Source organism: Balaenoptera physalus (genome assembly GCF_965194825.1).
Source record: "Balaenoptera physalus genome assembly, chromosome: 14".
NCBI classification, from domain to species: Eukaryota; Metazoa; Chordata; class Mammalia; order Artiodactyla; family Balaenopteridae; genus Balaenoptera; species Balaenoptera physalus.
The window spans coordinates 77,878,007-77,903,194 of NC_138893.1; the positions used below are offsets into that span (position 1 = coordinate 77,878,007).

General features: G+C 42.7%; 2 protein-coding genes across 15 annotated transcripts in view; one reads left to right on the forward strand and one right to left on the reverse strand.

The window, feature by feature from the left end:
- Positions 1-8,510: 8,510 nt before the first annotated feature.
- DYDC2 (DPY30 domain containing 2) lies at positions 8,511-23,782 on the reverse strand. Of its 10 annotated transcripts, none has more exons than XM_082425784.1 (6): positions 23,745-23,777; positions 23,102-23,264; positions 18,369-18,970; positions 18,056-18,203; positions 17,589-17,714; positions 8,511-14,670 (listed from the first exon to the last, which is right to left on the reverse strand). In XM_082425784.1, the coding sequence occupies exons 4-6, from the start codon at positions 18,200-18,202 to the stop codon at positions 14,410-14,412; spliced, it is 534 nt and encodes a 177-aa protein (XP_082281910.1). In that variant the 5' UTR covers position 18,203; positions 18,369-18,970; positions 23,102-23,264; positions 23,745-23,777; the 3' UTR covers positions 8,511-14,409. The 10 variants fall into 10 exon arrangements, with proteins under 10 accessions (XP_082281910.1, XP_082281909.1, XP_082281911.1 ...); XM_082425783.1 differs by lacking the exon at positions 23,745-23,777 and adding an exon at positions 23,426-23,534; XM_082425785.1 differs by lacking the exon at positions 23,745-23,777 and having other exon boundaries at positions 18,369-18,515; positions 18,942-18,970; positions 23,102-23,395.
- Positions 23,783-23,840: 58 nt separating this feature from the next.
- Positions 23,841-25,188, forward strand: part of DYDC1 (DPY30 domain containing 1) — a 64,591-nt gene continuing 63,243 nt past the window's right edge. For 2 of the 5 annotated variants that reach the window (XM_082425776.1, XM_082425780.1), the window contains exon 1: positions 23,841-24,015. The gene's annotated coding sequence lies outside the window, so the exon portion shown is untranslated. The remainder of the gene's footprint in view (positions 24,016-25,188) is intronic. The other 3 variants (XM_082425779.1, XM_082425778.1, XM_082425777.1) reach the window with 3 other exon arrangements.

A 25,188-nucleotide genomic window follows, 5' to 3' on the forward strand; every position in this document is an offset into this window, starting at 1 on the left:
TTGATAAATTAAAAAGCTCTTTCTCATGTCTTACTTACTTTGTGAGAGCAGAGGGGCTGCCATCAGAAGCTGGAAGAGCTATTTCCAAAGGGAATTCTTCCAGACCGGGGGCAACAATGACCAGGTGAAAACGGGTGGCACAAAGCGGCCAGAGGTCCACTTCTGCCAGAAGGCCCCACAGCCCAGGGCTCAGCCTCTGGGGACGCGGTGCTGTGTTAGCCCTTGGAGGGCGAGCAGAGCGGCGGCAGCAGCCATGAGGTGGAAGGGAGCAGCAACTGCTTTGGTGGCAGAAACCTTCAAACCACTCCTCAGAGAGCAGAGGCCTGGGGAGCAAACTCACTGAGTGGGAGAGGCATTACATGGCATCGTGCGTGAGCTCACCTGGCATATCACTAGGGATGACAAAAATAATCTAGGGAAGAGTCTGAACTAATAGGTGGAATAAGGCAATAAAATAAAATATGCATAATCACTTTTAATGCAATGGTTTTCAGAGGCCAGTTTAAGCTGCGGAGACATGGCCAAGAGCTATTGTGTATTGTGTATACTGCCTCATGGAAACCCCAAAACAACTTTACGTGGTGAAGCTTATTAGAATTCTAATTTTAGGAAGGGCAGGCATATGGGGCATGGAGTGTTTAAGTAACTTGCTCATGGCCATACAGCTAGTAAGTGCCAGGGTGTGGATTTGCACCCAGGTCTTGTGGAGGTCAAAATTCTCGCTCTTAATCCTTAGGTTATGCTGCTTGCTTTCCAAATAAATAACAATTCACTTGAGATGAAAATCAAGTAGAAATTGGCCAATCTTATCATCAATTCTTTATTTTTGTTTTGTCTCCATTATTCACTGAGAGAAGGAGTTACACTCATCTCATTTATCCGTTAGGTACCCATACAGTCATTTGCTTTTTCTTCTGGAGTTTCTGAAGTACTTGATGCATCTTTAGACCTGATATTTTGTTATATTTTTGGTTGATAATCTCTTAAGAAATAGCCTTTTAGATAATTTCACCATCATCTTTTATCTCTAAAGAATAACCCTGAACCATAGTAGGAAAGTTACAGTTACCCATAAAATAATCACTTTCAGGAAGGAATTTGACTCAGATTGGTGGATATCAGGAGCAATTCAGTTTTGATGAACAGCCTCCAGCATACTTGTCTCTTGTGATAAAACTTCCTCATGAAGTATGGCTGGATTCTTTTATCTCTTCTCCATGGTGTCTGTTCACCGTCTTTACCTCGATATTTACCTCTCCCCCTCTCAGCTACTGTCTTGTCTCTGAAGGAAGAAACACTGTGGGAACTTGACCACTTTTTCAAGGAAAGTCTTTGGGAATCACTCCTTGGGTAACTTCATCCTGACTGACCTCATTCTCTGATGCTGTGACTTTCATTTCTGTTTGCTGTTATCTATCAGCTTTGTTAACCTTAGTCTGGAGTTACCTCTCGTGATAACTTCTGAAAAGGTTTTTTTTGAATCACTAAAGGCAAGTAAATTAAACTTGAAGTGGAGAAAATCTTCATGCCTTCATGGCTTTCCAGAAATGGGTCATAGAATACAGAAGGAAGACCTAAAGCTTTAGCTTGGGTGACACTGATTACAGGGTTTGCACTACAAGATGACATCTGTGGAACTACTTGGCCTGGATTTACTTTACTTTGGCTATCTGTTTTTCCTGAAAAGAAATGAATTGAGATAATGGAGTTTACCTCAGGAGAGGTCATTTCTGCAGCAGAGAATGTGCAGAGCACTTCTTTCTGATGGGCTACAAACATAGGGCATCGTGAGCTCGTGTCAGCTCAGCCTTGCTCCAAACTATTCCCAATTCCTAAGACGTTTTGTCTTGGCTACTTTTTTCTAAAGATTTTCTTCCTTTGAATAGTGTTTGCCAGGGAACTTCACTGAGTTAGATCCTCTCCATAGATTTTCTGACAGCATTTGCTGGGGAGAATTTTGTGGCTCAAAGTATGCATTACTTGTTCCTCTCCTAAAGAATTGCTTGCAAGATTTTTATCCTGACTAATCATACGCTTGAAACTTTTTTTAATCTCCAGATGGCATTATTTGACTAGACTTACCTACTATTATTTGTGATGACTTTTGCTGAGAAATTTGTTCTTTATTTAAGGTTCTTTATTTGGTTTGGTAGCTTTACCCATGACAATGATAATTCTTTTGATATTTTGTGTTGAAGGGATCTAGTGATGAATACTAATGTGCCGCAAGGCATGTTCTCAGGAATATCACCCTGCAGAACCTCTTCAGTAAACCTGACTACTGACTGTTCTGAGGAATAATCCTAACAACCTCTGCCGTGGGGCTTGCCCTTAAACAACTGTTAAATTTCTCCAGATTTCAAGGTTTTCTTTCTTTCTTTTTTTTTAAATTAATTAATTTATTTTTGGCTGCGTTGGGTCTTTGTTGCTGTGCAGGCTTTCTCTAGTTGCAGCGAGCGGGGGCTACTCTTCGTTGCAGTGCACGGGTTTCTCATTGCAGTGGCTTCTCTTGTTGCGGAGCATGGGCTCTAGGAGTGCGGGCTTCAGTAGTTGTGGAGTGTTGGCTCAGTAGTTGTGGCTCACGGGCTTCGTTGCTCCTCAGCATGTGGGATCTTCCCGGACCAGGCTCGAACCCATGTCCCCTGCATTGGCAGGCAAATTCTTAACCACTGCACCACCAGGGAAGTCCCTCAAGGTTTTCTTAGTTTTATCATTTCTCATTGAGTCAACAAACCGTTCTTCAGATCCTGCCTCTTTTGAGGGTTTTATTCTAAACATCTTGACCTTTGGGCATTATTTTTCTATATGACCTTTCTGAACATCTATTCTGGCCAATCCTCTTGATAGAAACTTCTCTTTCTAAGGCCAGCAACTGATTTTTGAGGCATCTCATAAACACTGGTTTTATACACTGATTGCGACAGTGATGAATACTGAGGAATTTTTCCCCTGGTTAACTTTTCTCATGAAATTGCTTTCTATTGGCCATTATTCATGAGGATTTTCCTTAGCCAGGCTCATCTGCAGAATTTATCTCCCCTAGTGATAATTCTTGCAAAGTCTCTCCTCAGCTAGTTGTGTCCATGTAGTTCGTTTTTCAGACAAATGATCTGGAGGTAATTCATTCTGGCCCATTATGGTCTTCGAACATGTCCCCAGTGGTGACTTTTTTTGGGCTGTAGGGAATTATTGCAGTCTGGCTTAAAATAGACTTGTGTTTCATCATTAGGGGCAATGATTCCTGACCAGTTTCTCCCTTCTTGGCATTATGTATGTGGACTTTTCTTTTCTGGTGCCTCTTGTGGAGCAATTTTTGTCCCAATAACTGGTATCCGTGAACTGTATTTCTCCTGAAATTTTTGATTATTTCATTTCACTTTAGCTAAACTTATCTACAGGTGTAATATTTCTAGACAATATCTTTGGATGCTATCTTTTTAGTCCTGGAGGTCATCCTTTTTGACAATGGCAACCAACTTTTTTTTTTCTTTTCTAATAATTTCTTTGAGGTGGGAAGACCCAAGAAATCCCTGACACTAGGGTGTCAGGATGACTTCTGACCATGGCTTCCAAAAGTCTGCTTTCTGGGAACACTTAATGGGACTTTCTGCCATCTGTGACGTTCAGACTTGCCTTTTGTTGAAAGGCATCAGAAGAAGTTTCTTCTTGACAAATAGAACTCAAACATGAACACAGAAAGACCCAGAGAACTTTCCCTTTAGTAACATGAGACATGCAACAGGGTTCAGAGCTGTTCCTTGAGGAACTGTTGGCGCAAGCATTGAACTCTCTTCATACAAATCATAAATTTTAATCCTGCCCAGAAAATCACTCACCAGTTTTTCTTTGCTGACAAGCATCTTCTTTTTTTCTTTTTCTTTTTTAATTTATTTATTTTTATTTATTTATGGCTGTGTTGGGTCTTCGTTTCTGTGCGAGGGCTTTCTCCAGTTGTGGCAAGCGGGGGCCACTCTTCATCGTGGTGCGCAGGCCTCTCACTATCGCGGCCTCTCTTGTTGCGGAGCACAGGCTCCAGACGCACAGGCTCAGTAGTTGTGGCTCACGGGCCCAGTCACTCCGCGGCATGTGGGATCCTCCCAGACCAGGGCCCAAACCCGCGTCCCCTGCATTGGCAGGCAGACTCCCAACCACTGCGCCACCAGGGAAGCCCAAGCATCTTCTTATAACCACATTTTTAGTTGATTTAAGCCATTTCATTCTCAAATTCTGAAAATATCTGGTTGTGACATCACAGGTTTTGCATTTGTTCCCCCAAAGTCATTCTTCGTGTTCTCTTTCCAAAGATAGAAAAGTGAGATTTATCCACCCCACAGGATATTATTCAACCGTTTGAAAAATATTTACAATCTACATAAAAATATAACAATGATATTACTAGGTACTAGTTATTCAAAAGAATATTTTCACTGGATGGTATTACTCTGTCACTGGGAAGAGCTTTAGTGATGGACTTTACCACTTATATGGTTATCACAGTGTCCCTAAAGGGTCTAACATGAATTTTTGAAGTATCCTGTTTGGGATTTTAAATGTTTAGAGTGTTGGTTAATTTTGGCTGATAATCAAGACAATAAAATATGAATGAGTGAGCTTAAACGCATCTGGATGACAATGATCATTTGAAAGCTCTTTGAAGATTTGATTTCATCTGAGAGGTAAGAAAAAGACTGTAATTGACTTGAAGCAAAATATCCACGGACAGAGGAATTAAAATTCCTTCATTAGAAAGTGTTAGGCAGCACCGCCTGGCGGTCAAGTGTGTGGGCTCCTGACAGACAGACCCGACTGCCACTGCCTTGCTCTCTGACCTTGGGCCAGCCATCAACTTCTGAACCTAAATTGTTTCCTCATCCATAACATGGGGATTATTCAAGTATCCAACTTGTGGAGTGTTGTGAGACATAAATGAGGTAATGCAATTAAGCACTTAGCATAGTGCCTGGCTCATATTCAACATCCAACATAAGTCAGATATTATTATTGAAAATGAAGATCATGCTTTTAAACTATGTCCCTTTCTTTCTTTAAACATGTGTGGAGGAATGAACTTGAGTGGAAAGTGGGGATTTCCATATTCCCTTTTGAAGGGTACGGAAAGTCTGATGAGCACATACCCTTCGGGGGAAGATGTGCTCCATCCTAGACCCCAGCTCTTTGGGAGACACCCTGATTTTAAAGTCCCTTCAAAAGCAGACATTAGGGCTTCCCTGGTGGCGCAGTGGTTGAGAATCTGCCTGCCAATGCAGGGGACACGGGTTCGAGCCCTGGTCTGGGAAGATCCCACATGCCGTGGAGCAACTGGGCCCGTGCGCCACAACTACTGAGCCTGCGCGTCTGGAGCCTGTGCTCTGCAACAGGAGAGGCCGCGATAGTGAGAGGCCCGCGCACCGCGATGAAGAGTGGCCCCCACTTGCCACAACTAGAGAAAGCCCTTGCACAGAAACGAAGACCCAACACAGCAAAAATAAATAAAAAAAAAAAAAAAAAAAAAAAAAGCAGACATTATTTTGGGGTGAGTTTACTCAGCCCCTTAATTTCCCCCTAAACAAATAAAAGCTGGAAGCCGTTTTGGACTTCTCTCCCACTCACTGTAGATTCCTCTCAGATCCAGCCCTTTCCCTGCACCCTGAGCCTCTCTGGCAGTTCCTCACACACACCCTGCTTATGCTTCAGAGTCTTCACTCCTGTCTTCGTGCCTTTGCACGTGCCCTTCTGCTGCTCTGAAATGCTCTTTGTGGTGTCGTTCACCTGCCTTTGTTTACGCCGTCATCTCTCCCTGCACTGGCCCGTTACTGTGGTCATTGAACGTTTCCCATGCACTCAACACTGAATGCCTTACTGCTTCTGTCCATCACAGCTGCTCTTGATCGATAGACAGGATAAGTGAAGAAAGCTGCCAACCACAAGAGCTAGAGGGTGAGGAAAATAAGAGAGTCTTTCTTCAGTTGCTTGTCAGTTGCTCAGCAAGAGCAAAGCAAGCCTGGTCAGAGGTGAGACACATAATGTAAGCTTAGAGGGAGAGGCGAGAAAGACTAGAACCTGAGTGAAGGCATTCAGCTCCCTTTAGAAGGAATGTGTGCATCAGGAGGGGGCAGCACAAGCCCTGGCAGTGACCTCCAAGCATTGCCCTGCGTCGGAGGGGAGAGGGCTTGGTCATTTCACTTTGCCATTTTCAACCCCTGGGCCAGGCTAGCCCTGGGAAAGCCTGTGAGAGTCTGGTAACCAGTCATGACTTGGTCTGTCCTGGACTGCAGGGTAGAGCCATCTCAGCCGGGAGAGGACGAGGCTTCTGAGCCAAGTGCCCTTAACCCTTTGTTTCTGAGCCTGCTCTTCTGAGGACAGTGCTGGTGAGTGAGTTCAAGCCCTCCCTTTGGAACCAAAATGTTGGGATTTGAGCACTGGCTCTCCCCCTCCTAGCCACACGGGCTCAGGCAGGCTACCTAATGTCTTTGTGCCTCAGTTTCTTCACTGGTAAAATGGGGATAATAACAGTATGTATTTGCAAAACATATATCTGATAAGGGTTTAGTATCCAGAATATACATAAAGAACTTTACTATTTTTCATGTATGATTGGCAGAAAATAAAAGTAAAATAACTAGCTCAGCCTGGAGCCACAACTAAGGAGCCCACCTGCTGTAACTAAGACCCAGCACAACCAAAAAAAAAAAAACTAGCTCAGTGTAGCAAGAGTATAAAGAAATGGCCACTTTCATGTAGGAGTGTAAATTAGTCTAGACTTTCCAGATGACAACTTGGCAAAATTGATTGCAATTAAAAATAAAAGTTTATTTTAAAAATAAATAATAATAAATAAATAAAAGTTAAAATACGTTATGGGGATAATTGAAGATGTTTGAAAATGGACTGTACATAAGGTAAGCATTTTACAACTTTTAAATTTTTAAACTTTTAATTTTGAGATAATTATAGATTTACATGCAGTTGTATGAAATAATATAGAGAGATCTCATGTACAAATGGTAACATCTTGCAAAACTATGGAACTACTATGATACTGACATTGGTACAATTTACCAATCTGGTTCAGATTTCCCCTGTTTACTTGTACTTATTTGTATATGTGTGTGTTTAATTCTAAGCAATTTTTTTCAGATATGTAGCTTTGTGTATCCATCACCACAATCAAAATATGAAACAGTTCTATCATCACAAGAATTCCTCTTCTTGCCCTTTTATAACCACATCCATCTCCCTCCCTCCCCAACCCCTGTCCCTAAGCCTTGGCAATCACTAATCTAGTCTGCATCTCTGTAATTTTGTCATTTCAAGAATGTAATATAAGTGGATTCCTATAGCATGTAAAAACACTTAGCATAATTTCCTTCAGATTCATCCAAGTTGTTCATGTATCAATATTTCGCTCCTTTTTACTGCTGAGTAATATTCCATGATATGAATGTACCACAGTTGGTTTAACTATTCACCCACTGAAGAACACTTGGGTTACTTCCAGTTTTTGCCTATTATGAATAAAGCTTTTATAAACACTCACATAAAGTTTATATGTAAACATAAGTTTTAATTTTTCTGGGATATGTGCCCAAGAGTACAATTGCTGGGTTGTATGGCAATTAATTATATGCTTAGTTTCATAAGAAACTGCTAAACTATTTTCCAGAGTAACAGTATCACTTTACATTCCCACCAGCAAAGTATGAGTGACCTGGTTTCTCCTCATCCTTGCCATTGACATTCGGTATTGTCATTATCTTTTAACTTTAGCCATTATGACATATGTGTAGTGATATCATTGTGATTTTAATTTGCATTTCCCTAATGGTTACTGATGTTGAACATATGTTCATGTGCTTATTTGTCATGTGTCCATCCTCTTTGATGAAATGTCTATTCATTCCTGTCTTTTGCCCCCCAAATGCAAATTTTTTTTGATTTAGCAATCCATAGATATATCAGTGGAGATGTACTCAGATACGTGTACAAGAAAGTTCACTGTAACAATTTTTTAGTAATAAAACAACAACAAAAAAGTCAATGTAAAGAACATTGGTAGTGATTGATTAAATTATCACCGCCCAGTGGTATAATCCAAAATTGGGGCCAAATAATGTAACAAAGGCAAAAAAGCATGGAATCCTTTAAAGCAGGCAAAGGTTACACTTCCCTCACACAGATTGTGATGTCCAGGAGACAGCAGCTCCCAGATGGAGGACAAGCTACCTGGACTTCACCTTCCCACTGAGGTGCTGCAGATCCACCAAGGAGTCCACTGGGTCTTCTACAAAGCTGTTTGCTCTGTGTGGGGTTTTGGGATTCCTTGACCTTTTTCAGCTACTCCGGAAAGTCTGGCTGCATGCCTTCCCACCAGGTGCAAATTAGATGCAATGACCTCAGCACATGCCTGGAGTGCATTACTAAAGATGGAGCGGGTCAAGGTCACTCAAAGTTTCCCAGGGTTGCCCTCTGTAGTGGAGTCTGGCTCCATTTTTTTTTTTTTTTTTTAGTAAATTTATTTATTTATTTATTGGCTGCATTGGGTCTTCGTTGCTGCACGCGGGCTTTCTCTAGTTGCAGCGAGCGGGGGCTACTCTTCGTTGAGGTGCGCGGGCTTCTCATTGCGGTGCCTTCTCTTGTTGCGGAGCACGGCCTCTAGGTTCGCGGGCTTCTGTAGCTGTGGCTCGCCCGCTCTAGAGCGCAGGCTCAGTAGTTGTGGCGCACGGGCTTAGTTGCTCCGCAGCATGTGGGATCTTCCCAGACCAGGGCTAGAACCCATGTCCCCTGCACCGGCAGGTGGATTCCTAACCACTGCATCACCAGGGAAGCCGTACATTTAAAAAAATAAAATAAAATGTTCTTGCATCTCAGGTAGAAAAAAAAGAAAAAGAAAACACGTTGCCTTTTCATTACCACAGGAACTACCTCAAGTAAATGAGGAATCAATTATACAAATTATAGTATTTCACATTTCTTTGCCCATGAATGGTTTGTTCCTCCCAATCCCACTCCACCTTTTTTTTTTTTTTTGCCACATGGCACAGCTTGTGGGATCTTACTTCCCCGACCAGGGATTGAACCTGGGCCCTTGGCAGTGAAAGCGCCCAGTCTTAACCACTGGACTGCCAGGGAATTCCCCTGCTTCCCCCATTTAAAAAAAAAAATTATTTATTTATTTATTTATTTATGGCTGTGTTGGGTCTTCGTTTCTGTGCGAGGGCTTTCTCTAGTTGTGGCAAGTGGGGGCCGCTCTTCATCGCGGTGCGCAGGCCTCTCACTATCGTGGCCTCTCTTGTTGCGGAGCACAGGCTCCAGACGCGCAGGCTCAGTAGCTGTGGCGCACGGGCTTAGTTGCTCCGCGGCATGTGGGATCTTCCCAGACCAGGGCTCGAACCCGAGTCCCCTGCATTGGCAGGCGGATTCTCAACCACTGCGCCACCAGGGAAGCCCCTCCCCCATTTTTTATAAAAGAAAATGGCTACTGTAACCTGCGTTGGAAGATTTCACTTTCCTCTAGCACAGTGGTTCCCAAATTGAGGCAATTTTGTCTCCCAGGTGGGGTGACCAACAGTCCAAGTTTGCCCAGGTCTTTCCTGACTTTAGCACTGCAAGTCTGTGTCCTTGGAAACCTTCCAGTCCCAGGTAAACTGGGATCATGGGTCACCCTACCCCGAGGGGACATTTGTCAGTGTCTGGGGACATTTTTGATTTTTAAACTGGGGTATATGTGTGTGTACTACTGGCATCTTTTTTTTTTTTTTGAAGTGTAGTTGATTTACAATGTTGTATTAGTTTCTGTGCAGCAAAGTGATTCAAATATATATATATGTATATATATATATATCTGATTCTTTCGCATTATAGGTTATTACATGATACTGAATATAGGTCCGTGTGTTATACAGTAGGACCTTGTTGTTTATCTATTTTACATATAGTAGTGTGTATCTGTTAATCCCAAGCTCTTAATTTATCCCTCCCACCACTTTCCCTTTTGGTAACTGTAAGTTTGTTTTCTATGTCTGTGAGTCTGTTTATGTTCCGTAAATAAGTTCATTTGGGTCATATTTTATTTATTTATTTTTCTTTATTCTTTATTTTTAAAATTTAGTTATTTTATTTATTTATTTTTGGCTGCGTTGGGTCTTAGTTGCTGCACGCGGGCTTTCTCTAGTTGCGGTGAGTGGGGGCTAGTCTTCGTTGTGGTGCACGGGCTTCTCATTGCAGTGGCTTCTCTTGTTGCAGAACACGGCTCTAGGTGCATGGGCTTCAGTAGTTGTGGCACACGGGCTCAGTAATTGTGGCACACAGGGTTAGTTGCTCTGTGGCATGTGGGATCTTCCCGGACCAGGGCTCGAACCCATGTTCCCAGTGTTGGCAGGCAGATTCTTAACCGCTGTGCCACCAGGGAAGCCCCTGGGTCATATTTTAGATTCCACATATAAGTGATATCATCTGATATTTGTCTTTCTCTATCTGACTTAACTTCACTTAATCTCTAGGTCCATCCATGTTGCTGCAAATGGCATTATTTCATTCTTTTTTATGGCTGAGTAATATTCCACTGTGTGTGAGTGTATATATATATATATATATATATATATATATATATATATATATATATATACACCACATCTTCTTTATCCATTCATCTGTCATTGGACATTTAGGTTGCTTCCATGTCTTGGCTATTATAAATAGTGCTGCTATGAGCACTGGGGTGCATGTATCTTTTCAAATTAGAGTTTTCATCTTTCCAGATGTATGCCCAGGAGTGGGATTGCTGGATCATATGGTAGTTCTATTTTTAGTTTTTTAAGGAACCTTCGTACTCTTCTCCATAGTGGCTGCACCAATTTACATTCCCACCAACAGTGTAGGAGGGTTCCTTTTTCTCCACACCCTCTCCAGCATTTATTATTTGTAGACTTTTTGATAATGGCCATTCTGACCAGTGTGAAGTAATACCTCATTGTAGTTTTGATTTGCATTTCTCTAGTAGCATCCTGAATGCTACTAACATCTTACAACATACAAAACAGCTCATTACAACAAAGAATGTCCAAAATGTCTGTAGTGCTAAGGTTGTGAGAGTCTGCTCTAGCATTTGACTACTCTAAGTGTGGTCTTTGGACAGACGGCTTGGGCATGGTGGAGAAAACTGTTGGAAATGCAGAGTCTCAGATCCCCCCTGAATCTAGTAAATCAGAATCAGTGACATTCAACAAGCTCCCCAGGTGATTTGTATGCACATTAAGGCTTGAGAAGTGCTGTTTTTACACTTATTGTTTATTCGTTCTGATTGTCAGCGTGACTGTATGGTTTTCCACAGGCTCCAAGAGTTCTGATTAATTATAAGCACCAGTTTCTGAGGAGAGAGCATTTCCATCTCAGGAGAGACCTCGGCTAGCCAGCCACACCCATGAGACAGAGAGGATGTGCATTCCAAAGTTCTGAGCGTTTCCCTTAAGCTTGGCACATGTTGGGTACTGCATGTAGCAGCCTTGGATTGATTTATGTGTGTGAGTGTGGGGGAAGGCTGGGGGAGATTTCACCCTGAAGAGGGTAGTAGTGAGATCTTTGATATACTTGATCTGCCCATCCTAAGACCTAAACATATGGTTGGGGAAGACAAGCCCTTGTCATAGATATTCCATGTGGGCGGCAGCGCTTGCTGCAGCAGGGCCAACTTCATGAGCGTGCAACCTGTACAGTCACACAGGACCTGAATTTGGAAAGGCTGCACACTTGGTTTAATGCTCTGCTGTCATCATCTTAAAGCACATAATTTTGATCGAGGCAGCCCACATTCTCATTTCGCATTGGGCCCTGCATATTATGTAGCCAATCCTGAGCTAGTGGAATGGGTCAGGGGTCTGGAATTGCAACCTAACCCTTGTGCCAATCAAAACTGGCTAGCTCGTCATTTTCACATGTCTGCTATGAGTTGCGAGCCCTTATATAAGTTCATTCATTTACTTATTCAGCAAATATTTACTGGCCACTTCTTGTGCAGTGGACACTCTTTTAGGTGCTGGAGACACCAAAGTAAACAGACAAAATCCCTGCCCTCATGGAGCTCACATTCTCCTGAGGGGGACTGACAGGGAAGAGGGCATGAAATGTTGTGGGCTGCAGTACAAATAGGATGTATATATAGGAAATGTAGATAGGATGGCTGAAAAGGCCTCATTGAAAAGGCAACTTTTGAGTGAAGATCTAAATGAAGAGAGTGTCAACTTTAATAACAGAATAGACAGTTATTTTACCAGAAACATTATTTATTAGGGAATAGCAGAGGAATTGCAATTCAGATCATAAGCAAATCCAGAGAAGAAGGAAAGGGAACTTGCTTTTATAGAGAAAACGGGGGAATTGGGAGGGGCTGTGATAATCAAAGAGTCCATTGGAGGAAGCTGGGAGTCCAAAGTATGGAGGCTTCTCATTGGTTGTGTTACTACAGTCTCTTACTGGCTGGGCTGCCACTGGGTGGAGAGAAGTTTTATTCCCCCTGCTGGATAGTTAAGTAGAGGCACTTCAGTCGGAGATGTAGGCAAATTTTGTCTCTTCCTACTTGGAGCAATTGGTGATGCATGGAGGGGCATGAGAGCTCCCCCTACAGTCCTGTCCCAACTCCAACTTTGGCTGAGGTTTCTTTAATTCCACAAGAGAATCTGCAGAAATCCAGGGGTGTGGGGAGATGGGAGCTTTCCAAGTGGAGAGAAGAGAAAGCAAAAGTTCTGAGATTGAACCATGCCTGGCATGTTTGAAGAACAGGAGGTTGGCATAGCTGGCATGGAGAGAACAATACGGAGAGTAAAAAGGTGGTGGGGAATCACTCTTATAGTCTGGTAGGTCATGGTAGGGGCCTTAAATGTTTCTGTGACTGAGATGGGAAGCTGCTCATTAGACATGATCTGACTTAATGTTTTACCAAGATCATCCTGACTTTAAAGTTGAGGATAGACTAGAAAGGTCAAGGGCAGAAGAAGGGAGTTCAGTTAACAGGCTATTGTAATAATTTAGGCAAAAGATGATTGTAGCTTAGGCATTCAAGTGGTTGAATTCTGTCTTTATTTTAAATGGAAAGCCAACAGACCAGATTTAGGGCTAACAAAAAAAGAGTAGAGCCAAGGATGGCACCACGAGTTTTGACTGAGCAAATTTTTAAAAATGGTAGAAACTGATTCAGGGAGGATAGAAGGGATTCCATTTGGATTGCAGTTGACCCTTGAACAACATGGGTTCAAACTGCACAGGTCCACTTATATGCAGATATTTTTCAATAGCAAATACTACAGTACTACACAGTCAGTGGTTGGTTGAATCCGAGGGTATGGAGGAACCTTGGGTATGGATGGCCAACTATAAGTTATATGTGGATTAAGCCCTGTGTTGTTCAAGCATCAACTGTAGTTAGGTTTGAGATGTCCATTGGTTATCCAAGTAGAAATGTCAAACAGGCAGTCAAGTTCAAGGAAATCTTGATTAAAGATATAAATCTCAAGTCATCAGCATATAGATGATATTTGAATGAATACAGATAGAAAATAATTGAAAAAAATGTCAAACTTTTAACTTTTACTGTCATTGGAGCTGTTTCAAAAATAAGGACATGTGTAAACACTCCAAGAGGCCGGATTGCAAAATTCAGCTAAAGTTAAGATATGAACACATGAGATGGATGTGTTTTCACTGTCTAGTCTCCAAAAAAATGATAAAACAAAAGGAAAAAGTCTCATCAGTTTGGTTACTTATTTTTTTTTTTCTATAAGTGTATTTTATTTATTTATTTAGGTTGTGTTGGGTCTTCGTTGCTGCGCACGGGCTTTCTCTAGTTGTGGCAAATGGGAGCTACTCTTCGTTGCGGTGCGCGGGCTTCTCATTGTTGTGGCTTCTCTTGTTGCAGAGCATGGGCTCTTGGCACACAGGCTTCAGTAGCTGTGGCACGTGGGCTCAGTAGATGTGGCTTGTGGGCTCCAGAGCGCAGGCTTGAAGTTGTGGCACACAGGCCCTAGAGCACAGGCTCAGTAGTTGTGGTGCACAGGCTTAGTTGCTCCATGGCATGTGGGATCTTCCTGGACCAGGGCTCGAACCCGTGTCCCCCGCATTGGCAGGCGGATTCTTAACCACTGCACCACCAGGGAGGCCCTGGTTACTTATTTTAAATCCTTATTATGAGTTATTTTATCCTATAAGTAGTTCAAATCTTCACATGATTAAGGGGTTTTCATGGCTATCAGGACAGGTCTTGGGCTGGAGAGTCCCTGCAGACACCTCCTTCCACAGCCTCTCATATCTTGGTTTAATCCACATAGTTAATCATCTTCAAGTAAGAGCTCTTCTAGCTGGCCATCTTCTCAGCTTGCAGCTTTGAGAGAAGCATAATTAGAATCATCCACCTTCTATAACCTAGGGAGGAGATTTGGAGCCAGGATGCATTTCAGGAGCAATTTCATGCTGAAAAGCCTGGTAATTTATGTCTTGTGGAGTTTCAATGTTCCAGTCAACCTGGACAGATGGCTCTGAAGAATGAATCTGTTGAGGCATTCCTGGAATCATACTGGAAGTTCCTGGCAGGGATTCCTGCTTCAAGGCTTCCTTCTCAAGGGGTTTTGTGTTCTCCTGCATAAACATGGTCTTCTTTGTGGAACTCGCTACAGGTATCAGTGGCTAAATAGAAAACAGAAGAGAAAAAAGTCATTAGCAGAGACTAAACATACTGGGCATGGCAAGAATACAATATTGCCATTTTCATGCCCAAGACTGAACAAAACTGAAAAAGACCTAATCCAGCAAAGCATAAAACAAATCTGATTGGATCAAGATAATTCACCAATAATTTAACTGCCTGACAGAACAAAATTCAACACCTTTTAAAGGAAAGCTACACAATCTAGATGCCCTATAAAGTATCATCTACAATGTTTAGCATACAGGTAATAATTACTAGACATGTGAAGAAGTAGGAAAATGTGAACCATAATCTAGAGAAAAAGTATTTAATAGAAAGAGACCTCAAAATGACAAAGATGATGAGACTGGCAGGCAAGAACGTAAAACAGTGATTATAAATATTTTTTTAAATTGAAAGGAGAAAAATGGCCATAATGAGTGAAAAGATAGGGTATATCAGCAGAGAAAATGGAAATTATAGAAAGGAACCAGATAGAAATTCTAGAATTGAGAAAATATCTGAAATGAAAAAAATTCATTGAATTCCTAAATAGGATTGGACATTGCAGGAGAACAGATCAGTTAACTTGAAGACAGATCAATGGAAATTATCCAAACTGAAGCACAGAGGAAAAAAGATGGAAAAAATGAATGCAGTCTCAGTGACCTATGAGATGATATCAAGCGTCCATGTAATTGCAGTCCCTGGTGAGGTAGGAAGCTTGGAGCTTGAGCTCTACTGGCCATCTCTACCCCCATCTTTGTCCATTGTCCACTCAACAGTGGACCCTGTGGGGCACTGCAGCGAGCTCTGTGGAGTACTTGCCCACATGATCTTTAAGACCCTCTAACTCCAAAGTGCTATGAATCTATGCAGCAAATCTGTGTATTGTTTCCATAAAAACTTATTTCTAAAACATCTGTATGGCTCAGATCTTTATATCACAGGGATTGCTTTCAGACTTAGAAACAGAATAATGGTTTACTTACTCAAAGCTGCCTCTGCTTAATGAAGAGGAATCAATACAAGGGCAACTTTTGCCAGCTTTCTTCTAGGTCTGACTCAAATGTTATCTCCTCTGTGAGTCTCTTCTTGATTCCCATAATTAGGTATGATCTCTACCACACATAGTGCTCTGTTTCTACTCCCCTTTTGACACATCCACTGGACCAGCAGTATTCAATCTGGGGTACTAAAAGCAATGATGGTTTTAAGATATTAAGGAAAATCTTGCAAAGCTTTTAGTATAGGCGTAAAAGCCCATCAGCTAAATAAGCAGGCCTGCTGAAATCCTATGCAACCTATCCTGGGCCTATTTCAGATAAGTTTTACAGCTCTGGTGATGAAATCTAAAGATGACAGTAGCAAGGAAAAATTTGCTATTCACCTTGAGCCAACAAGAAACCAGAACTTAGAATCTCATCTTATTTGATGTACCTCCACCTCTTCGCCCTTTATCTAGCTCTTTCAGTTTATACTAGGAGAGCAACTTGCACTTGGATGATGTGGCTCCCCCTTGCCACATAAGCAATAAGCTTTGTTTTACATCACTGTCGGGTTTTCTCTATTTCCTTCTAACAAAGGGAATCGATTTCCATAACCACAATTTGCACATGAACTCTTTCCTAAAGCTGAGAACTTGCACATAGTGCAGGCATCAGGCTGGCTCTCATTTCCCATCTTCCCTTACAATCGCCGATTGTCTCACACTTGGCAAAAGAAGAACAAACCTTTTACTCATCCAAATCTTGCTAAGAAATACTGCTTCAGGGTATAAAACCTCCTGAGTGTAACACAAAGGGACAATTCAAAACGTTGATGTGAGCGAGGTGTTCTTTAACAAAGGCATCATAAAACCAGGGTAGAGTTTTGGGAGTCTTTCCCTGCCTTATATATTTATATTTCTATTAACAGTGAAGCATGGTGTTAGGAAAGGATTAGAGTGGGCAGCAAGGTGACGACGACAACTTTTGCTTAATGATCTCAAGTCTATCATCTCCCAACAAGTGTTCCAAGAATGAACTGTTCCTGAGGGAGAGTTCCTTCAACTACTATTTTCAGACTGTAGTAGGAAACTATCTTTCTTTTGATTTATTTATAAAACATCCAGACTTAAAAATATAAATCTATTAATTATGAGAAAATCTGAGAATATTGATATAAATGTACATAAGCTTAATATTTTCACCAAAGTTGGCTTTGAAACTAGCAAAAGCTAGTAAATTGTATAGGATGACATTAAAGATTTTCATGCACAGGACAGATAGTTAAAAAGATGCCAGATATCAAGTTCAATAAGTGAATTCACTCTCCAGGTGTCATGCACTTTGCAGAAAGCACAAAATGACACAAGGTGTTTTTCAGAAGACTGTGGCAAAAATTGTGCGGGATAAAAGATATGCTTGTCAGACGAATGAATACACAGTTGTTTCCAACTATTCTAAGTTAATAATTCATGACCGCTATTAGAGCAACACAGAGGAGACATCTGTGGCTTGATACATAAATAAATAGCATATATTAAATTAAATACTTAAGTAAATAGTATATAATAAATTAAATAATATACCTGAAGTATTAACCAAAACCATATTTGGTTTCTGAAAAATATTGAGTAATTTTTGAAAAGGATTCAAAGGATCTTGTATGGAAATATATTTGTTCCAAGTGACACATTAGATTTTTCTTAAAATCTGATTTTTTAAACCAGTAACATGTAATTTATTCCCTGACATCAAAAATGGAATTGCCTTTAAGCATTTTGTTTGTTCATTACAAGGATTTTATTGACAAGGATTGTCAATACGATTGATTTACATACAAACATATGAATATGGAGGGGAAAGTAGGCTTTGCGAGCCTCAGTGCACTTTGCACTGTGGTTGAGCTGTCTTGCAGATTTCCTGGTACCCACCACGGGATGACACTTTTCACACTTCTGTTGAATCTCACACTCTTCTTGCATCAGCATTTCTGTCACTCTGGTTTCTTTGAGGCTATTTTCATATTCTTCCTGCAGCTGGATCTTCTCTTGCCTATCCTGGGGCGATATGACAGAGTGGAATAAGGTCAGTCCTCAGAAGCAGGGACCCTCCCAGGACAGGCCCCGGGCCCTTCAGGCCTCCTGACTTTGCTCCTGTAACTAACTAGCTTCAACCTGCTAGTATCTCCAAACCCACCAACCCCACAACTTCTCTGAGTTGGATTCTCTCTTCAGCCCCCAGACTCCCTATACTTCAGGGATATCTGGGCCTAAGCCATCCTCAAAAGTGGAATAAACCATGACACTCCCCAAGCCAGCTCCAGAGTGGTGCCTTGGATTTCAAATTCCTCTGGGAAAGCTGAAAGCCCTCCCCAAGTCGACCCAGTGCACACACACACCTTTTCTTTTGCTATCGCCATTTTCTTGTAATGGTAAAGCCAGTGAGCCAGGTACTCTATGGGGTCACTGGGCTGAACCTTTGCCACCTCTGCCAGCGCCTGGGCCAGGCAATTTCCAAAGCACCTCTTCAGGTATTCGGTTTCCATCCTGGTGGGTTTGGAAAACGTCAAACAGGGTCACACTATTTTACAAATCTAATTGGACATAAAAAATAGACACATTCTAACCAACGCAGATTCATTTCAGGACAAATATGAGATGTTTCTGGAGCCCATCTTTCCCAAAAGAACCAATAAATACATAGGTACTTACCAATAGCTCTTAATTCAAATGGACTTTTTTCTAAAGCTCTCCAGCTCTCCAAGGTCAGTAAATAGGTCCCGGGGCGCATCAGGCTTGAAAGGAGCTTGATGGATTGGTGCTTAAAAGTGGCTAAGGCCTCCACTACATGACTCTACCCTTGAGTAGGGAGGAAATAACTGAGCAGGCAGGAGGGCCCAGGAGGGGCTCCAAGCACCCAGCAAGCTGCACTATTGTGAGGTTGGGAGCTACAGTCATCTGTGACGTAGATAAGACAGGCTTATCTATTTCACAACGGACCACTGAGAAGCCCTGAGGAGGAGAGGGAGGGAGAATGCCCAGCACTGTAGCTAGAAACGATTCCGTTTTCTATTGCTTAAGCAAGAAACTACTTTAGGTTGAGTTGAGCCCCTGGATTTACTCTTAATCAGATGTCATGAATTGGAGGGAATGAAGCCTGAGTTAAACCATAAGTTAGGAGTGGAGGTGTAGTGTAGCAGTAGGAATGTAGAATTTGAGATCAGACAGACCAAGTTCCAATCCTGGCTCTGCTTTTTATTAGCTGTGTGATCTTCAGCAACTTACTAAGTCTCTCTGAGCCTCAGTTTCCTGATCTGTGGAACAGAATAACAAAAATATGTCTCATAATTGTGAGGATTAAAAGAGATAATAAATACATGTGAAGCACATAGCCTGGCGCGTAGTAAATGTTTAATAAATATTAGCTGTTACAGTGGAAGATTGCGACATGAAATGGCCTAGCACCTAGCCTATTCCTGAACATCTCCATGTTCCTGAAGCTGACATATTTTAACTCCAAAAGAGCTAAATAATAAAGTGAACAATAAAGGCTTAGATCAATTCCTAACATTTTCTGGAGGCATTTTTCAGTTTAAGAAGGGAAAGATAAGTAGATAGATAGATAGATACGAATACAGAAAAAAAAAATTCCCAGCTCTTTCCACTGCAAACACCTAGAAGCAAAAACACCTCAGTAGCAATGAACACACAGAATTTGCTTTTTTAAAAAAACTGAGGCATAGTTGATTTACAATGTTGTGTTAATCTCTGATGTATGGCAAAGTGATTCAGTTATACATATATATGTATTCTTCTTTATGTTCTTTTCCATTATGGTTTATCACAGGATATCGAATATAGTTCCCTGTGCTATACAGTAGGACCTTGTTGTTTATCCATTCTATATATAACAGCTTGCATCTGCTAACCCCAAACTCCCAATCCATCCCTTCCCCACAGAATTTGCTTTTATTTATTTATTTTTAACATCTTTATTGGAGTATAATTGCTTTACAATGGTGTGTTAGTTTCTGCTTTATCACAAAGTGAATCAGCTATACATATACATCTATCCCCATATCCCCTCCCTCTTGCGTCTCCCTCCCACCCTCCCTATCCCACCCCTCCAGGTGCTCACAAAGCACAGAGCTGATCTCCCTGTGCTATGTGGCTGCTTCCCACTAGCTATCTATTTTACATTTGGTAGTGTATATATGTCCATGCCACTCTCTCACTTTGTCCCAGCTTACCCTTCCCCCTCCCTGTGTCCTCAAGTCCATTCTCTACATCTGCGTCTTTATTCCTGTCCTGCCCCTAGGTTCTTCAGAACCTTTTTTTTTTTAGATCCCATACATGTGTGTTAGCATATGGTATTTGTTTTTCTCTTTCTGACTTAACTTCACTCTGTATGACAGTCTCTAGGTCCATCCACCTCACTGCAAATAACTCAATTTCGTTCTTTTTATGGCTGAGTAATATTCCATTAGAATTTGCTTTTAAATAGGCTTCACCACTTAAAAAGAATCAAGGTTCCTTGGAGAAATGACTAATTCCAAGATCAGGGCAGGAAATGTCTAATAACCCTGGAATGTTTTGTTGTCCCAGAAAGGAAATGCTACAAAATAAAATGGTTGGGGACACAGAAGCCAGCTTGAAGGGGCTGCTACTAGCCAAATCTGGGGCAATTTGGCCTCCAAAATTAATAATGACTGTAATGGATTATAACCAATTGAGTAAAATAAGAATCCATGAGTCCATGTAGGAGTAAACAAGTGAATGGGAGAGCAGGCAAGTTCTTTCTTAAAGTAGAATGCCAACTAATAAATGTGGAAAGAATAATGGAGCTAAAGAAACATTTTGAAACCATCACAGTATAACTGAAGCAGCTATCAACAAGCACTAAAACTTGGTGAATATTTGACAAGGAATAGGATATTTATATATATTCTCAAAGTTTCTCCCCACAAATTATGGATTAATTCCAAAGTAAACATAGAAACTTTACAGTGGTGAAACCTGGCCGACACAATGTTAACCAATTGATCAAAGTAAACATCACCAATAAAGGGACAAAATAACATCATGTGTCTCCTGATGCGATGCACTTCTTAGTAGGACATAATACATTTCTGTAGATTCCTGCTCCAAATGCAAAACTAGAATCTGATTGAGGAAACATCACACAAAGCCAAATTGAGAGACAGTCTACAACTGGCCTGTACTCTTAAAAATGTCAAGATCATGAAAGACAAAAGAAGATGAGGCCAGGAGTTCCCTGGTGGCCTAGTGGTTAGTATTCGGTGCTGTGCTGTCCCTGCTGTGGCCTGGGTTTGATCCCTGGTCGGGGAACTGAGATCTGCAAGCTGTGCGGTGCGGCCAAAATATATAAAAAACAAACAAACAAACAAAAGATGAGGCCCCAGTCCAGATCAAAGGAGCCTAAACAGCCATCACAACTACATGCAACACATGATCCTGGGTTGGATCTGGAACAGAAAATAGAATTCTGTAAAGGACGTTGTTGGAAAAACTGAATGTGAATTGTAGATTACATAATAGAATTGTATCAGGGTTAAAATTCCCGGTTTTGGTAATTGAAATATGAGTAAGGAAGAAAATGTCCTTGTCCTTAGAAAATACAGTGTGGTAGGGCTGAATAATGACTTTCCAAAGTGTCCACATCCTAATACTTGGAATCTATGAAATATGTTAACCTTATATGGCAAAGGGGACTTTGCAGATGTGATTAAATTAAGCATTTTGCTTGGGGGAAATTTTACTGGATTATCCAGGTAGGCACAATGTAATCCAAGGGTCTTTATAAAAGGGACACAGTAAAGTCAGACAGGGTAGAAGGAGATGTGGTGATGGAAGCAGGGGGAGAAAAGGTGATGTGATTCAGGGCCATGAGCCAAGGAGTGTGGGTAGCCTCTAGAAGATGGAATAGGCAAGGAAATAGATTGTCTCCTAAAGCCTCCAGAAGGAGCCAGCCCTGCCGATACTTTGGTTTTAGCCCTGTAAGATTCATCTTCGATTTCAAACTTCAAAAACTGTAAGATAATAAATGTGTGTTTAAAGTCACTAAGTTTGGGGTAATGGTGGAGGGTGGGGATGGGATGTGTGGTGGCTCCTTCTGCCAATCTGTGGCCCACCTGAACCAATGCACCTGAATAAACTATCTTCCACACCCCTTCTACTCAAAGTGTGGTCCACTGTCAGCGGCACTGCTTCACCTGGAGGTTGTTGAAATGCAGATTCTCAGGTCCCACCTCAGACTTACAGATTGAGAGTCTGCATTTTAACAAAATCCCCAGGTGACACACAGTTACAGATGTCCTCTGCCTTTATCACAGTAGAACTACCCTTCCCAGAGGGTGGAATCACCAACTCTGCATTCCCAGGAAGCCTCTTCACTGCCTGGTCCTTGGTGGCGGCCACTCTGCAGTAGGTGTGGCAAACCCCTTCTGGAGAAAGCATCTGCACATTTTCAACAATGGTCTCAACAAAATACACTGACCTGACTGTCACTAAGACTTGATGTGAAAACAGCAGAGCCAGAAAAAAAGAGCCACCATGTGAATGAAGCCTGGAGAGGGAGGAGCCAAAGGGATGCATTTTATAGCCCACTCCCCGCCAAATCAGGCCACACTCACCAGTGAGGAGGGGTCTATTTTTCAGTTTCCCAGGGCTCCTCTGAGGGTCTGCTTATACTGGACCTCCTTGCTCATGGCCTTGCATTCAGTAAGCGGGGCGCTAAGTATAGGGATTGTCTTTGTTCCCACCACATCCTTAGTGCTGGGCACTCAGTACTTGCTCAGCAAATATTTCTTGACTTAAGCAGTGAGGGCTCTGATGCTTGAGGGCCCAGGCAAGAGCTCATGCTCCCTTCCGTTTGTCAGTGCCCACGCTGGCACTTACTAATTACCTCAACTAATGGTTAATGAGGCATCTCCTGCCCAGCACTGCCCCACATAAATTGAAACAGACCATGGGAAATGCTAGCTGAGGACTATGCACAAACCACTAGCCCAGGGAAGACTGCAAATGGCAAAGGCTAAAAGGCTTCCTGGAGGTGGGGGTACCTGTGCTTGTTCTGAAAGGAATGCCAACTAAAGAACGTCCCCAGCCAGCTGGCTATACTAGGCTTGAGTCATTAGCCACTGCAGTTGTTGAGTCACTAACACACCCTGGAAGGAGTTTAGGGTGGAGATCAGGAATGTGGAACTCTGCTCTCCGGGAAAATTGACAGAACAGACCTTCAAGTAGAAATTTTCAAGAGGAAATTTTATAAACCCAATTTCTTGCATCTTCCCATACTTAGAAAAGCACTAAAATAATTAAGCTATCTGTGCCTGGTGGCTAGCAGTGACCTTTTACCTAGATATGTGTTTGATTGCAGGTATCCCTTCTCCAAAAATCACATATATGCTGACCTCCCCCCTTACCTCTTCCAAGCAGAAGCAGTTTCTCAGAGTTGTCAGAGCAGCTGTCTCCAGGGCTAGAGTCCTCAGCTAAGTCCCCAAATAAAACTGAACTCACAGCTCTCAGATGTGCGATTTTTTTCAGTGGACAGGAACTAAGCAGAAGTCACCAGCAAATGCAAAGGTGCTAAGTTGGGAAAATACCAGGCCGCTCAGGTAGCTAGCCTCCTCTGGCGTAAGGCTGTGGGGCTTCACCTACAGGTAGTCTTTGCGGCTACTCCCCCCGCCACTCCCCCCACCCCGCGCAGGCCAGCCCTCTGCCCTTTCTCTCTCCCAGTGTGCGCCCACCTGCCGGCCCCGCTCGCTCGATTCCCCTTTTCAGCTGCCCCCTCCTCACAGCCTCTAGGTTGCACGTCTCTGTTCACCTACCCCGGTGTTCCCTGCTCTCCACCCGGCACCTTGCACACCCCGCGCGCCCCCTGCTCTCATCTGCTCGTCCTACCCCTCCCCGCTCCGCCCGCCTCTGCTCTCTGCAGCACCTCCTCCTCCGGGCCCCGCCTCCGATCAACCCCCGCCCGCGCGCCCCCTCCCACGATCCCCGCCGGGCGCAGTCGGCTCAGCTCTCCGCGGGCGCCCCTTCCTCTCTGCCCCCGGCCGTCTCCCGCACCTGGAGCGCGCACGCTCGTTGCCTAGCGACGGGACGCGACTCGCGGGTAGGTAGGCGCGTGCGTCAGCCGCCCGCATTTAGAACGCAGGCGCAGTCTGGGAAGAACGGCTCCTGGTGCTGGGCTGGGTTCCGGCGGACGGAGGCGGTTTTGACCGTTGGACCTTGCGAGTGGTGTAGGGCTCAGGCGACGTCCAGGCTCCAGAGGCGAGAGAGGGTTAGCTCAGCGCCAGACTCCGTGGACACCTCTGCGGCTGGGTCCTCCTCCTCGGTGGTGAGCGGCGCCGCGCCATTTGGAGGGGCAGGAGAGGCGGGCACCCTTCCGCGAACCCGGGATGGAAAACCAGCCGAAGCGCTCGGAATCCAGGGTTGCCAGATAAAATTCGGCGTACGCAGTTAAAAATGAATTTCACAGATTTTGTGCTTTTTAGCACAAATATAGTATAATACAAAATTAGTCCTTGTTTATCTGAAATTTAACTGGGCATCCTGTATTTTTTTTTTTTTTTTCATCCTGTATTTTTATTTGCAAAACTGGCAACCCTACCCGGTCCCTTCCTTTCCTACTCGGCCGGCTTTCTCCCAAGCATGAGCGAGGAACCGCCTTCTGTTTCTTCTGACAGTTTCTCCAGGCTTGAGGCAGCTGTTTCTGTGGGAAGGGGCTTTCTTATGTATGAGCCAAGATGCCTGTTGCTGTGTATGAAAAATAATATTCCTTACAACAGGCTTTTGAGATGGGTATTGTCGCTGTTTCATGGGCAGGAAACAAGCCAAGCGAGGTAACGAGTTTCACCTGGGTTCCGCTGTTAACGAGATGCAGCCTGCGTAGGTTTGAGACCAATCCTACTTGGGAGGTTTCTCCTTACGGACCACGGACCCTTCCCATGTGTTTGTTATCTTTCTGGAGTAGCAGCAGGAATCTGTTCCCTTTTTAATTGTTACTCTGTTTCAGATGACATTGAGATTTGTCTTTAGAGTATTATTGAAGAAGTACAATGAGGATACTGCGTTCCATACTCAGTTGTAATAATTCTTTTCTCTGTGTGGTTAAGACACACAGCTTGACAGGGAATTAGGTTCGTTTGTGCCGGTTTTTAGTTTGTTTTTATGACTACATTTATGTATACACACATACACATTCCTTTCCCCACTGCTGTTGCTAATACAAAAGACGGCATACTATACGCAAATTCTTCATCTTGCTTTTTTTCACTTCACATTGTGTTCTAGAGATCACTCCCAGTTTTGGAGATCTTCCTCATTCTCTTTTTATCTGCACAATAATTCATTGTGTAGCTGTATCTCATCAATCCTTTAATGATGAACATCTGGATGGGGTCCCAATTAGGCTATCCTTAGTAATAGTGCAAAACAACCCTGTGCATATATCACGCATGTTTTTGCAAGATAGGATCCCAGAAGTGAGATTGATCAGTCAAAGGGTAAA